At 34.0% G+C, this 17,338-nt stretch overlaps 1 protein-coding gene across 1 annotated transcript; it reads right to left on the bottom strand.

The window, feature by feature from the left end:
• Positions 1-856: 856 nt before the first annotated feature.
• Positions 857-2,559, bottom strand: LOC134281325 (uncharacterized). The gene is made up of 2 exons (XM_062763809.1): positions 2,130-2,559; positions 857-1,260 (listed from the first exon to the last, which is right to left on the bottom strand). Exons 1-2 carry the CDS (start codon positions 2,557-2,559, stop codon positions 857-859), a joined length of 834 nt encoding a protein of 277 aa, XP_062619793.1.
• Between the last annotated feature and the right edge of the window lie 14,779 nt (positions 2,560-17,338).

Raw genomic sequence — 17,338 nt, 5'->3', positions numbered from 1 at the left:
TTTAAAAATGTAGATATAGATTTAAATTACACGAGGACTCCACTGCCAATTTCAATAGTCCTCGCCCACTGACGTCAAACACAAAGGCAGCCGCCCGAGATTTACATGCATATTTGGCCCCTCCTTAGAGTCAGACACAGAGACAGATGCGCACGAGATTTGCATGCATTTTAGGCCTCCTTAGCTCCTGACCTATCGACCTGCCTAATTTACATTCCGGTTGAACTATCAAAAAATCAACTCTGTTTACTTTCAAAGATTTATCACAAAGAACAACATTAGAAATGGATATATTGTAAAAATAATTTTTTTGACATCTGGACATTTGATAAAACCTTCACTGAAGACAGCCAAACAAAAAAAATGAGATAAAAGAACACTAGTTATATTAAACAGAGGGTCTTAATTTTGTAAGTGTCATCAGAAATACTTTTTTTTTATTTTTTGAAGGCTTCAGACGATTCTATCTGTAGGCTTATCATATTGCTCTTAGCAAATGATGACAATTAATGATTCTGCATGTAATCACAAAGTATGAGCATGTTATGTTAAGATATCAGAGTATAATGACAAAGCATCGGCTTATTATATGTTAAGATATCAGCATATATATGTCAAAGTACAGCAAATACACTGTAATGTCAAAGTATCAGCACACCATGTTCAAGTATCAGCTTATTATGTCAAATTATCAGCATATAATGGCATGGTATCAAATTTATTTAAGCCATTAAATTTAGCCACAATCCCCGAATGTGAAAGGATTAATCTTTCAATAACAACATACAATAACACACAATATTTTTTTAACTTGTTTGTTGTTTTTTTTAAATCAATAATACGTTTTTGATTAATTTTAGATTTCCCAACCTACGAAAATTGATTGAGCAGCTGCATTTGAAATTAGGGACGTGCTCGGTTTAATTGCACTTGTTTTAACATACACAGTGTCATGCTCATTAAGCTGCACAACTATAGTTGCAGAAATGACTTCATACTGTGTTGTTTCATCTTCTCCAACGGTTATAAGTTCATCACTATTTTTCATTATTCGAAGGTATCCACAGCTATGACGTGGCACTGTATATGAAATGGAGAAACCAAATGTACCGGAATGGTAAGCAGTAAAAATCCCGGTATGAGGACTGTAGAAGTCTCCCACATTGGTAATAACACGTTGGAACTTCACTAATTGACCGGGAGGAACAATTAGGTCCGATTGAAGCATGGCATAAAAAGCTGGTTTCATGGGGACATTTCCTAGAAAAAGTATAAGACGAGTTTAATAGCAGGATTCTGGATGTTATTATAGTACAATTCTCTGTCATCCTTGGACTATTCTCGAAGCTACATAATTAGCGTTTCTCATATTCTCATAAGTTAAGAAATTGATAACATCTATAATATAGCAATTTAAAAAGTTTTATTGACAACTATCATGACTATGAAATAACTTAAGCTTAACGTCTTTGCCCTACGAACCGCTATCATTGGATACTTGCTACACTCGTTGACATTCGCCCAAATTTCTACCCAAGGTATCTTTAAACAATGAATGAAATTCAGTGTAAATTCCAGACGCTAATTATGCAACGTCGCCCTATGACTCTGAGAAAGAGTAATCAAGCTTGATAGAAATGCATTGGGGACTTATAAAGCGAAGCAAAGATCATAAGTGTTTCAGAACTACTCTCGAGACTCCATCCACTCTGAAGCCCTTTATACACTCTTGAAGTGCAAAATTGAGAACGAATGTAGGATTAGCTATTTTATAATTAAGTTACAGTTATGGTGACTGGTAGGAGTTTGTCTAATTAGTCTACAAATTTACAGATTTTGCCCTAACTCAATCATATGTAGGAGCACAAGTCGGATGTGTTCGTTTGACATACAGGGGATGCTTTCTTTCTCCCCTCTAGCTGCTGATCCTTTCTCTTAAAAAGGGGCCCAAGTTTGTTCTGCCCCCTATTTCTAATAATGTTTTTAATAAACATTAGAGTTTAATACCTGTTCATAGCTATATATTTTATTTGAAATGTTGAACTCATCGTTACTGACAAAATTAATTTATTTACATTTTCTATTTTCCGGTCTAGCTATGTTTCGTCTTCTAAGGAAAAGATACTCACCCTGTATTAAAAGTCTTGTTTGTCTCGAAAGTCCCCCGTTTCTTTTCACAGTGTTTATTATTTTTTCATTCTTTGTAAATCTCTTTTGACTTAAGATTTTTCTTTGACTTTTTTCTTCATTTTCGATTGTTTGAAAAATATCTTTAAAATTCAAATTGTTTTTGGTATGTCCGATATTGTCTAGGTCTAGACATTCACGCGAACACTGACTCACAGTGGATTCAAGACTTTGTATTTTTTCGGCATAAGCATCATTTTGCTTTTTAAGTTCTAGGACAACATACTTCAAATTCTTCATGTCATCTTGGAGGCTGCGAACGGTTTCGGTGAGTTCTTTATACTCTTTAGTTTGTCCTACACATTCATGTATAAGTGGCAGAAATAGGAAGAAACACGGAAACACTGCAGATAGGGTTTTGGATAATGCCATGTTTATCATTCAGCGACCTGAATGGCAAAGACGCTTGTTCGATTGACATTAATAAATATATGAATGATAAGAATGCACTTCGTGATTCCTCTGAAAGGCAGAGAACATTTGGTTCTCTTATCTTAGTTATAGACTAATATAGGTATAACGCCTGTCTTTTTTTATGCCCACCTTCTTAAGATTTTTAAAACCAAGTATAACTTCCCTTCTTCTTTTTGCGCTTTGACACGGCTCTTACTTATATACTGTATGAAACATATGAAGATAACGAACAGTCCATAAAACAATACAGAATAGGAGCAGAGCAAACACGCCCCCCGTAAACATCAGAGAAGGAATCAGGTGCCATGGAGGAGTGAGAATCCCCTGCTGGCCGGTCACAACAGTTGTGTACTCCTTGTCATGATAGGGAAATAACGTAAAAATCCATCGTCAATTCAATGTATAAATACTGGATTAACAATTGGTATGAAAAACGTCAGTCAGCACTCATTGATAGCTGTATTTGCTGACAAGGTCATTGTATCGACCATAGACCTTACGAAATGATGACTTTACACGTGTCTGCTGATACTCGTGTTTCATCAACTTGTTTGTCAATAATTTACCTCGTTTCAGATATTGCATTGTTCATACGTAGAGCATGCTCCTGTGTGTCGAATCAACTGAGATACACAAACTCTGTATGCAGGTGATGAAGGTATATTGCTGCATAAGTAAGAGAAGTTGACGATAGAAATGTTAAAGTCATCACGTTTATCATAGATCTTGGTTGTTAGATTACCATTAACGTCTTTTTCAAGTACAATATACAAATATGAAACAGATGTGTCAGACTCCATGGTATCTTTTATCTCAAGCTGACCAGGATATATCATATCGAAATCTGTATGGAAATAACCATTGTAACTAATCGATTATATGCTGACCTATATATTCCAGAATTTTGACTCAAAAAAGAGACACAACACTAGAAATGATCTCGTTGCGAGCAACGAGAGGTCTTCCGTCCGATCCGAAAAATAACCCTAAAATCGAGCTGAAAATCTATTAAACATTTTTTGGACACATTGGTAGTTGAAACAGGTCACCAGCGTGAAAATCCAATACGCTTATCGATTACGTTATTTGAACAACTACTCTTACTTCACTTGTATGTACATATAATTCTGCAACAGTTAATCTGTCTTGTAATTATGAAAGGAGGGTCATTGTTCATAATTTCGCGCCAAACGCCACGAGTAAAACTTAGCGCCTTTCCCTTGGAATGTTCTATTAAATAGGTGAGATAGCTTCAACCAAACCAAATAACAAAAATTTCGAGGAATAGAAAGTTTATTTAACATACATGTAACATATCGTATATAGGCAAATAACACTAAAGCAATGAAACAGCTATGAATGGTTATTTTTTTTTTTAATTTTCCTGTTAATCACGAAAGTGGACTATTCCGATTACCTACACTTTCATGATAAAGGTTGTGTGTTTCACCGAAAAAATGCCCCGATCTCCCTACGAGGGTCAAGGAATAAGATTCCATTATGCTCAATAACTTGCATTGAGAAAAAAAAATGTTTATATAAAAAGTCAATTTAACGGTCTTTTAAAAATAGTTGTCTTATAAAAAAAAATTCTTATTGTAACAGTTGTCTTTTCTATTAATTTAATATGACGCAAGTGTACATGGGAAAACAATGGTCACTTTTCATACTTACTATATATATTGTTTCCTGAAAAACTATTACTTATAACCACAATTTAAGCTATGTGGTTCCGTGATGCAAAACATAAGATAGTAGGTATTGTACTTCAATTGCACATTAATTCTTTTCTATTTCTACTTTGAGAAACAACTAAAACCAGTTAAAGAAGACGTGTAAGGAGGCCTTAGATTATAAATGTAGTTTGACACAGAATTGCAACGTACCTTCGGACAATCCAAGTATTCCTTCACATTTCATTGCTCCTTATGTTACTTTCGTTCAAGCAAACGCTCGGCTGCCTCTGTAAACCCCTATTGCGAAATGTCCGAGTTGACAGAGACCGCCGCCATTTTGGTCCCGCTTCAAATTTTTGATTGTTAATATCTCGAGTTTGGATTTATCAATTTAAAAACAAATTATATATTCAGGCTAATTAAAAAGGTTTCTATAAACCATTCCAATATAATTCAAAAATATTGAAAAAAAAGAGTTAGAAAATTCAACTTTTTAAATTCGCCTGCCGTAACGACAGGAAGTAGAGACGACGTACAAAAGATCGTGTCTTGGAAAGTACTTATCACGATCTATAATCCCTGAAAGTTTCACAGTGATGTCTTTTACCGTTCTTGATATTAACCGCGGACAAAATGTCATTTTAAAATCAGAAAATTGTCCATAACTTGGCACCAGAAAGGAATTTCTAAAAAATCTCTCGGATAAAATAACTTCAGATAACAACACATTGTTCCTGCAAATTTCATGAAAATCCATCCAGTAGTCTTCGAGAAATCGCGTGCACAAAATTAGATGGTCAGAAAAATATTAATAATAACTAGATACGATCTCGTTGCGAGCAACGAGAGGTCTTCCGTCCAATTCAGGAAAAGAAACCCACGTAAAATCGAGCTGAAAAGAGATTCAAAATTTTGGTCACAAAGAGGATTGAACCCATGTCGCCAACGTGAATGCGCTTTTTTTTTTACTTTTTTATCCCCTACACGCTAACCATTAAGCTACTGGGAGTACTGCTCTAAATATACTTGTGTATACTTTTGCAACAGTTCACCTGTCTATGAATTATAAAAAGCATTCATAATTTCGCGCCAAACGCCACGAGTAAATATTCGCGCCTTTTCTTTGGACTGATCTATTAAATAGATATGATAGCTTCGATTAAATTTAAAAAAATAAAACATTCTTATCGCCTTTATTTTATTTCGACGTTAAGAAAGTATATGTAACACATTATACACATTACATATCGTATCTAGCCCCGTTACACTAAAGCAGTGAAACGGAAATTAAGTTTTAAGATTGACACTCAATTGCAACGTACTACTACGTGAGAGTCGAAGTAGTTTTTTACATTTCGTGTTTCCTTATGTCAGAATCGTTTAATCAAACGCTCAGCTGCCTCCATAAACCCCTACTCGCGAAATGGCGGAGTCTACGGAGACAGCCGCCATTTTGGACCCGCTTCAGATTTTTGAATGTTAATATCTAGACTTGGGATTTGTCAATATTCAAACAGATTATATAGTAACCATCATTGGAAAGGTCTCTATTACCAATGCTAAAAATACTTCAAAAATATTGAAAAATAAGAGTTAGAAAGATCAACTTTTTAAATTCGCATCTGGTAACAACAGGAAGTCCTGACGACAAACGAAAAGTTGCGTCCTGGATAGTAATTACGACGATCTATCATCCCTGAAAGTTTTATTTTGATATCTTTTACCGTTCTTGAGACAATCCGTGGACAAAATGTCATTTTAAAATCAGGACATGTCCCGTAACTTGGCACCGGAAGCGAATCTTCAAAAAATCTCTTGGATAAAATAACTTCAGATAATAACACATTGTTTCCGTAAATTTCATAAAAATCCATCCAGTAGTCTTCGAGAAATCGCGTGCACAAAATTTAGTGTACGGAAAAATAATAATAATAATAATAATAAGAAGAAACAGTAGTATCACTATAAGGTCTTCCGTGAAGACGGAAGACCTTAATTATGCCGATGAAGGGTTTAAATTTCAGACCTATACTTTGGACTCAGGGCAATTGAGTTGTAAAAGTCCCTAATTGTCCTACCGTCTACCATGACGCGGTGCGGAGAACAAAAATTGAACCCAGTTTTCTTGTTAATGACACGGTCGCACTCATAAACGAAATAAGATATGATGACTGGACATATCAAAGAAAAGGTAGTCTAGTGTCAAAATCACGTATTCATGCCATAATATTTCTTAACCGAAAATTGTTTGGCCAAAAAGCATCGGGTTTAAGGTCAGTCTTTAAATGCCGGTAATATGTCAAGTGAACATTGTGTAAAATCGTGTCAGGGAAATTCTGAGGTAAGCGGGAATTTTTTAAGATAAATTTCTAAGAGGTACAGAAAATCGTGACATCAACTGGAATCGATGCCACATGGTTTCTAATTTTTCAATATGGTCTGTCTTGACTCTCCCATACACATGTCACGAAGCAAGGGAACCTCAGACTATTTGAATTCATATAGTCCTGGCCCAGGGCTATGGAGAATTTTACTTTTCATGCTCAAAAAAATGCTCACCATTTCTTTCATATCGCATATATATTCATTGGAAAATAAGATAGAGCGAAAATAACCCTGTTTACAGTATTTATGTGCTGAAAATGTGAAAAACTATAAATGATATACGAAAAAGAGGACAACGAAGACCTGACCCTATTTTTTTAAAACAGAATTTAGATTACTTTTGTAAAATTGATTGGTTGTATGAAGGACATGGGGATAACGAACAGTATTCAATATCAAAGTCCATAAAACAATACAAAACAGGAGCAGAGCAAACACGGAACTCTAAAACATCAGAGATTAGGGTCAGGTACCATGGAGGAGTGAGCATCCCCTGCCGACCCGTCACACCCGCCGTATGCTCCTTTTCATGATCGGGAAATAACAAAAAAATCCATCGTCTATTCAGTTATAAATAATGGAATAACAATTGGCATGAAAAACGTCTTTCTGCATTTGACTCAACGATAAATTGTATTCGCTGACAAGGCCATTGTATCGACCAAAGAACTTACGAAATTATGACTTTCCAGATCGATGTTTGACGTACTTTATGTATGTATGTTGTTTCACGACCCTTTCGAGAATTTTTCACTCATATGGAGGCGCCAACACTTGCCGATGAAGAGCTGTAAATGTTGTCCTATACTCGGTACTCAGGGCCATTGAGCAATAAGTGATCTCTATCGTGGCTACAACTGCTGTGACACGGGGCCTCGATTTTCAAGGTCTCATCCGAAGGACCCGCAATTTACTTTCAAGTGAAGAGTGCATTGCGAAAGAACAGTAGCTACTCTTTTTAAACAGACATAGGACAGTCGGAGCTGAGATTTGAACTTATGACCTCCCGAATACCAAGCGTGAGCTCTACCGAATGAGCTACCATGAACAGGATTTGTTGTTTGTTAGAGAGATAACTTCAGATATATATGGTTTGTTTCTTAGCTTAACTTACCTCTCGAGAAACGTTAAACTATTTGGATACGTCACGCTTTGCCTTTTGATTGCGTAAATTCAGATTTGCAAGTATTCTCGGCAATTAGGGCCATTGAGCAGTGGACAATCTTTTTGGTATAAGGGTGTAATGAGACACAGACTTCATTTTAACTATCCCATCCGAATAACAGCTTTCATTGTACCGCTGAGGGATTCATCTCCGCGGAAAAAAAACACCTTACTTTGCGGACCTATAGAACATTTTGAAAAAGTTAAACAGTCAAAAGAAACATAGCAAGCGATATTCGATGTCAGATAAAGGTAAATTTCATGCAAAAATCTGATAATTTAAAATGAACACCTACATTACACCCATCCCAAACGATACCAATGCACATGCATTGACTTTGGAGATTTCCGTACTTGTGAAAAAACTTTACCCTTAGCCATAACTTCTGAATGGTAAGGAATAGGGCTTTCATACTTCATATATGTAATCCTTGTGAAAAGACACTACATAGGATACCAAGAACTTTGACCCTTTTACCTTGACCTTTGAGTATGACCTACGTTTAAAAAGGAAACCTTGATCATAACTTTTCAAAGGTTGGGGCTAGTGTTTTCATACTTAATATATTTAATCCTTGTGACAAGACCTTTCATTTGATAGCAAAACCTTAGACACTTTGACCTAGACTTTGGAGTTTGACCTACTTTTAATATTTTTGAACCTTGGCCATAACTTCTGAATGGTTGGGGCTAGGGTTTTCATACTTTACATATGTATTCTATGTGGTAAGGCCTTCCATTGGATGTCATTTACCTTGACCTTTTGACCTTGGAGGTTTTTGTACTTATGAAAAAACTTCAACCTTGGCCATATCTTTTGAACAGTTGGTGCTAGGTCTTTCATATGTCACATACTTATGTAATCCTTGTGACAACACCTTCTATTAGGTGCCAACAACTTTTACCCTTTGACCTTGGAGTTTGACCTACTTTTAATAATCAAACCTTAACCATTACTTTAAAAAGGTTAAGGCTAGTGCTTTCATACTTAACATATTTAATCCTTGTGACAAAACTTTTCATTTGATAGCAAGACCTTTGATTTTGACCTTGGAGTTTGACCTACTTTAAACTTTTAACCTTCTGAACGGTTAGGGCTCCCATACTTTACATATGTACTTTTTGTGGCAAGACCTTTCATTGGATACCAATGCCCTTGACCTTGAAGATTCCCTTACTTATGAAAAAAAACTTCAACCTTGGCATACTTTCATATTTCACAATTGTATTTCCAGTGAGAATACCCCACTTTTGGTACCAATATATTAAATTTGCATTTCAGAAAAGTTTGATCTTTGCTGTGTTGCCATACGGGGGCATCAGTGTTTCACAAATACATCTCTTTTTCAAGTTGGGGATAAAGTGATCTAAAAAATTTAATTAAGGTCTTCCGTTTCCAACGGAAGACCTTCTACTGATTCTGAAGATCAAGATTTCTTATTATTCTTTTTTTTTTCCTTTTCCTAGACGCCAACTTTGAGGCCTATATCTCATTCATTTCTCAACGAATTTTGCTCAACTTTTAAGACGTTGTAGACATTAATAAACTCTATCAGAATGTTGTCTAACAGAATTTCTGTGAAATACTCTTTAAACGTTATTCATACATATTTGGTCGCTACTTCTACATTTTTGGTAAGCTTACAATGTAACTGCAACCTTGCCACAAAAGCAACCATCACTGTAAGTAAGTGATAATTGAATTGGTCGTTAGGATAATTATTACAGCTGATTACTTAAATGTGAAAAAAAATATTTTCTTATCCTTAAAAAATAATGTTAACGAGTGTGATGGCAAGGTATTTGTTGAGGTGTCCTTTAATTAATAAATTTTACTTTATTGTCACAAATAACTTTACTATTCATATCTAAAATGATTTTGATATTAATAAATATATACTATTGTTTGCAGCTTACTGTAAAGTTTCACGTTTCGTCACGATCATTTTTGTCAGATGCATCCAGCGTAAACAATTCACGTGATTGGTCAACTCAAATTATCAACATTGATACGGAAATAGTCTGTTGCACGAGCAACCAATCAGGGATAAGAAGAAAGTTCCAGTCGTAAAGCTTGCGGTTAGGAGGCGTGTACAATTTACCTTGAGTGCAGCTGTCAACTAGATCGTGACGTAACGTGAAACTTTACAGTCAGCTGCAAACAATAGTATTACTTGTTTAAAATGTTCTAAACATGTCCTCTCTCGACTCTTAATTTGTTCTCTATATTTATCGAAATGTGTAACATTTCCTTGACCGACATGCACATGTATGTCCATGAATGTTTCATCAATAATGGCAAACTATTCTATTTTTTTTTTTTGACAATTACCTGTATCGAAGAAAAAAAGGGAAAAAAAACCCTTCCCTGTATATTTATTACAATACATTTGTTACAAATACTCAACTGAATATTATGGAAATACAAACAACATCAAAATTTATATAATGAGTTCCTAATCAATAAGTGTTACATTTCTGAATCGAATATTATAATTCATTTCTCATTGCATTTGAATTCTAATGTTCAAGGGTCCAAAATGTCCGATCATACTCAAAACATATCTTGACCTGGATATTCTAATGATAAATCTGTATAACCAAATGTCATTTCAATATGTGCAACTTCTGCAAAGAAATGGATGGAAACTGCATATAATTAGAATTGTTCAAAATCCAAGGGGTATAACTCTATCCAAAATGGCTCGTTTGTACCCAAAACAGTATTTGACCTAGACATTCTCATGATAAATCTGTATACCAATACCATTTCAGTATGACAACTGCAAAACAACATACCATCCCTTCTCGGAAGGTGGTATAATAAATTCTTCAGAATATGAAGCAATCATGTTTTCTTTAGTGCTTAGTTATGCGAGTTTTATGCCCCGCCATGAATATGAACTTGTTAGAGATGATAGATGATGACTTTGATATGTGCATAATCACCTTTTTGTGTGTCGTCGGGTTCGTTTTTTATTTCAGAATCGGACGGAAGACCTCTCGTTGCTCTTATTGATTCTCACGATATATAGACAGACAGCATGCAATGACCATCTTGCATGTGCATTCACATGCTTGCATGTACAATGCGTTAAATAACAATAGTTGATATCATTGAAGCATTTATAATTCTTTGATGAAATCCTTCGAAACTGATCATATTTTTAAAAAAATACCTTACAGGAATAAGGCTCAAAAAGGGAGTTGGGGAGCGTTTGGTGAACATCTGTAACGGTCCCCGTTACAATTAACAGTAGTTATTATTTGAGTTTAGGGTTTAAATAAGGCAGTATCGTAAGATAGCTCCAGTTATCGACCAAAACATAAACGACATCAAAGATAAAAATATAAAACATTGAAAAGCTTTTTACCAAATATAATTTTGAAAAGATTGATGCAATGAGAAATGTGAAGGTAACACAGTGTCCAGGCCTCCACTTGTCTACAAACAACATAAATCTGTGTACAGAGGCCTCCACTAGTCTACAAACAACATAAATCTGTGTACAGAGGCCTCCACTAGTCTACAAACAACATAAATCTGTGTACGGAGGCCTCCACTAGTCTACAAACAACATAAATCTGTGTACAGGACAGGGACTATCGCGGGGAATATTTGTCTTTAAGATACATACTACATACTGTGAAATCAGTAATTTTTGTTTGGGTTTTTATTTTCGCTGTTTTAGAACAAGACCACCACAAAATGTAAAATTTTTACCACGAAACATTTTTCAACCAAGAAATTGAATCTCCCAAAACCAATAGTTTTTCCTCAAACCTGGAATATTTGACACTTCGAAAACGTGTACTTTTACACTTTTTTCTTATCGAATATCCGAAAATGAAGCTGTCTACCTTAACAAATGTCAAATCTAAACTAAGACAGGCACTTAAATTGAATTTTTTTAGAGGAAAATTCTGTTTGCTTTATTTATCATGAAAACATAAATGTTTCATCAATACTTTAATAATATTCCCTCGAGTTGTCCATTTTATCTACTCTGTGTATTGTGTAGTCAGTTGTCCGTTTTGTCTACTCTGTGTATTGTCACTACTGGACGAAAAAAGTGCTGAGAATCCCAAATTTTACTGATAATGTTTGATAATTACTGATACTGTGCTGTTCTTGCTGATAAATACTGATATTTACTGTTATAATTACTGTTGTTGCTGATAATTTTAGTTGTTTCTGATAAATACTGATAATTACTGTTGCCTTTTACTGTTGAGTCTGATAAATACTGATAAATACTGTTGAGGTATTGTCGCTGCTGAGAATTACTGATAATTACTGTGGTCATTGTTTTTAACCTAGTAATTGGTTTAAAATAAAACAGAAAACTATAAAAACCTTTAAATATTACTTTCTTTTACTTGAAATATCATGACAAAATTTTCATATTTCTTTATGTGTTCTGCTTGTGACAAAATTACATGTATGTATGCTGATCTAAATCTCTACATTAAGTTTGTGAAAATTTTGACAATAATCAAATGAATTATTAATAGAATGAATATATAGAAATAGAATTAATAAAAAAAAAATTAACTGCAGCAAAAAAATGGACTTTTACTTTTGCATAAGATCTTATTGATAATAAACTGTAAATAAAAAGAAAATTATGCTATCTTAAAAAAGATCCATCACCGCCTTTCCCGACTCCAAGAAATTTATGTAGGGAGATCGGTGATCTTTTTTTTTTATCAATAATAAGAAAAAAGTTCTTAATTGATGGAAAAAAAATCAGGATAAAAAAGTTTGCTGCAGGTTAGAAAAGTTGGATTCGTGCCGTTTTCAATAGGTCAACTGGTCAGGTTTGGACAACATTTTCTTTTTGAAAGCCTTTTTTTCTCGAAAACAATTTTTATCTTGTTAAATATTGTTTTCTGGTCTCATTTTGTCGAAATATTTGAAAATTTGCTCGAAAATTAGAAATTTTATCCCTTTTAAAAAGTAACTAAGAGACGAAAACAGGGTTGAATATGTTCAATCTGTGAGCACTGATTTTAATTAATAATTTATTTATTTATTCATTTATTTTAATGTTATAGACGTTTGTAGATCGTCCAAGAATTAAACTCCTCCACATGTACATATGTACAAGTACACACTGTGTGCATGTGCAACCGGCAAATGGGACGAGCTGATAAAAAAATTAGAGGTTAAGAATCCCTAGAGCAAAGGTACATGTGTGTAGTTTGTCTCTTAAAATTTCAATACAAGAAAACATTTTGTATTAAATCATTTTTGAAAACTCATTAATTTTTTTTATTTGATTTTATGGAATGGGAAATAAGAACTGAAATGAGACTTAATTTTATATGTTACTATTAGTATATGATCAAATTGATCGATTTTAATTTTGCATGGTAAAAAAGTTGAAAGGAAAACACCTTTAAATTGATTTCAATTGATCAGAAATCGGTGATCGACCTGTGATTTGGCTGTATTGTGTACATGTCTTCAGCCCCGGGGTAGATCGGGGTACAACTTGTATATTCCATGCAAATTGTAATGGTCAGCGTAACAATGGGCACTAATTACCTATTGTTCTTCGTCTGCGGCTACCGGTGTTATCAATAAACAAACTACCTACACTGTACATGTACTCGCTACTTTGGAACAATCTTAAAGTTTACGGACGCACGAAAAAAAAATCCGTAATATTGAATTTTATGACGAATAAAATTGATAGAAAAAATATTTAGAATAGAAAACTGTGGTACTAAAATAAAAAACGAAGATATATACATGTACATCTTGTACGTTGTACAGACTTATTTTAATTATTATTTCAATTCACAAAGATCTATCTTTCCTCATTATTTAATTTCATTTTTTAGTTTTACGCATATTTCTTCAATCAATCAATCATTTATTTGAATCTTTTTACCATTTTACAATAGTATACAGAGACCACAAAAACATAAAATGTAGGTGATTTTATACATAACAGTAGGTCTTAAAGGCATGCGTGAATAAGGAGCTAAACAAAAAAAATTGTAGGTTGCTTTAAATGCGAAGTAAGGAAATTTAGGCCGGGAGTATATTTTGTTTATCAGATAAAAGAATATCCCGGGGGAAGTGGTCACATGTATCTTCAATTCTGAATCTCTGTTAACGATGGTTTGGGACCGGTAAATACGTAGACGAGAAATTGACTTCACTTTTTAATTAAAAAAGAGTGTGCAAAATATACAATCATATAAATATAAAGAGAAAGATTGTTTAGTGAAAGCACTTTTTTGAAATAATATTAGCATTAATTGTTCACAATTCAGATGCAGGGAAACTCCACTTCGCTTAATCCGAGAAAAAAAACCCTTAAATGTATGGATTTTGAATATCAGAAACATGACGTTGTTTATCGCACTCATGAATAAATGTTAATTACTTCAGTTCTGAATTTTGTATTGTTCATTGCAATTGATTCTCTAAAATATTTTTATTCATGCATTTAGAAAATTCGATAAGTATAATATCATAACTTGCCTGACTTATAAATCACACAACTAAAGAACAGACCTTGCACTATCGGCTATCACTTAAATGTAAACAGTATTTCACCCTCCCCCTTCTATTTTATGCTACAATCAAGTAAAATCATATAAATAAGCACCCAGTCTGTACTGTTCGTTTATACAAAGGTCTCGGACAAAAATGGAATTAAAAAAATATTATAATCTCTGCACAAAATTCTAATTTTACAAAAACGCAAGCCGTAACGATATCCATATGGCAGAATGTACTAATAATTGACCCGATTCTAAAACGAAAGTAGAACTTTTACACGTGGTTGACACAACAAGCAAAATTGCATTAATGGAAAAAGTCAATTCAAGTTTTGATTTATTTTATTTTGTTTTTTAACTGACTGACCGCATATAACATGTTTAGGAGTGGCGCATAATATTAGAAGCCATATGCCCATAGACTTAAAACTGTATGTACAATGAAAAAAGAATTAGCCTAAAGAAAGACGTGTATTTCATCGACTGAAAATCACACTGCATAAGATTTATGTCATGAAGTGCACAAAACTTAAGCCTTAACAAATAATTTTTAAAAAAAAGAGGGAGAGAGAAAGCTAGAAAGCGACACAATGACATAAAATTCGCAGGGAGGACATCGGAGAACTAGAGCGCGCTGTCTACATAATATATAAAAAAAATTAATTAAAGATGCTTCAGTTTAATTATTTAACCCTGTCACATTCTTCTATAAAATAACAAAGTGTACGCTTCAAGGCTAGATTTTATGACAAATATTTAATACTGTCTTGTTAAAATGAGAGCTTAATTTAAAAGTAAATGGAAAAGGGGGGGGGGGGTCAACTAAATGTGCTCATACATTTTCAGTTCTCCACACGGTAAAATAAATTGATATTTACAACCATTGACTGTATTGAAGTATTAAAGATACTCACAAAAAGCTTTTGATGACAGTACAAATACATGTGAGAAAAAATATAAGATGATTTTTTTTTAACCTTTATGAATAAAAATTAAACTTTTTAAAAAAAGTACTTGGGAAGAAAAACCACTGCAAATACAACAGAATAATTTTCCTCAGGTAATGTCATCTACGTGTAAGAAGAAATTTAAAGAAAAATCAAAAACATTATGTTAACAGTATGATCTAAAAATTTAAAAACTGAAAACAAATTAATAAAACGTGATTTTTTTATTTAGAATTATTTATTTTGTAATTTACTGTAATGAATTTGTTAAAATACTTTAAAAAAAAAAAAAATAATCATTTCTCAGGCTATTTTAATCCATTCCCAGGTTTAAAACAATGACCACAGTAATTATCAGTAAATCTCAGCATCGACAGCACCTCAACAGTAATTATCAGTAAATCTCAGCAGCGACAGTACCTCAACAGTAATTATCAGTATTTATCAGACTCCACAGTAAATGACGACAGTAATTATCAGTATTTATCAGCAACAACTAAAATTATCAGCAACAACAGTAATTATAACAGTAAATATCAGTATTTATCAGCAAGAACAGCACCGTATCAGTAATTATCAAACATTATCAGTAAAATTTGGGATTCTCAGCACTTTTTTCGTCTAGTAGTGTGTGTTGTCAGTTGTCCATTTTGTCTACTCTGTGTATTGTGTTGTCAGTTGTCCGTTTTGTCTACTCTGTGTATTGTGTAGTCAGTTGTCCGTTTTATCTACTCTGTGTATTGTGTAGTCAGTTGTCCGTTTTATCTACTCTGTGTATTGTGTTGTCATTTGTCAGTTTTATCTACTCTCTGTATTGTGTAATCGTTTGCCCGTTTTATCTTCTCTGTGTATTATGTAGTCATTTGTCCGTTTTATCTTCTCTGTGTATTGTGTAGTCAGTTGTCAGTTTGTCTACTCTGTGTATTGTGTAGTCAGATGTAAGTTTTGTCTACTTTGTGTATTGTGCAGTCAGTTGTCAGTTTTTTTTACTCAGTGTATTGTGCTGTCAGTTGTCAGTTATATCTACTCTGTGTATTGTGTAGTCAGTTGTCAGTTTTATCTATTCTGTGTATTGTGTAGTCAGTTGTCAGTTTTGTCTACTCTGTGTATTGTGTAGTCAGTTGTCAGTTTTGTCTACTCTGTGTATTGTGTAGTCAGTTGTCAGTTATATTTACTCTGTGTATTGTGTAGTCAGTTGTCAGTTTTGTCTTCTCTGTGTACTGTGTAATCAGTTGTCAATTATATCTACTCTGTGTATTGTGTAGACCTCACATCTGACTTCCAAAATCCAAGCTTATCCAGTAAATTCAACTTTTGAGACATCCGTCTGACCCTGCCATTAAATACAAAAGCAATCATGATATAGAGCCCCTGTGTTCCGTTTAACACCGCCACTAAATAGGAGAAGGGGGAGATGTCAAAGAGTCCGTCAATGATTTGAAAAGTCCACGTCATCCCTGTCAGCAGAAACAGTTTCAGATATATAGAAAGATAGTTCCTGTCAGGGCCGTTCTCCACCTCAGGGGTTGAGTAAATTCTGTAAAATGTTACCGTAAACAAAAGGAAATTTGTCAAACAGAATACAGAGATGGGAATGATGAAAATGAACAATTTGTTGTTCACTCCGTCGATAAAGCAGTCGTTTCCCCCAAACCCTGTAAGGTAGTCGGATGAAAGGCTCACATTATAGACAACAGACAAACAAATGAACACTAAAGGGGTCAAGTATGTAAATAGGATGTAAGCTAAGATGGTTGGGCTGCAGGCCTTTTTATTTTTGAACTGGACATTACAAGCAAACACACGGGACATGTGACAACAACAGGAAGTAGCACATGTAAAGGTAGATAGCCAAAAGTAATAGGTCAACATTCCAACAGCCGTGCAAGCCACCTTATCAATACTGAACAAGTCTTTGATCAGGGTTAACAGTTGTGCAAGAAAGAGTGAGCATGTAAAACACATTAAATTTTGTCCTGGTATTGTACGCAGGTTTCTGAATACACAATACACAGTGAAGGTTATAACAAGGGAAACAAGAGAAAT

This window comes from Saccostrea cucullata, unplaced genomic scaffold, assembly GCF_032062105.1.
Source record: "Saccostrea cucullata isolate Sc308-1 unplaced genomic scaffold, CSIRO_AGI_Scuc_v1 ctg393, whole genome shotgun sequence".
NCBI lineage: Eukaryota > Metazoa > Mollusca > Bivalvia > Ostreida > Ostreidae > Saccostrea > Saccostrea cuccullata.
The sequence above is the reverse complement of the archived record's forward strand: the minus strand, read 5'-3'. Positions and strand labels throughout refer to the sequence as shown.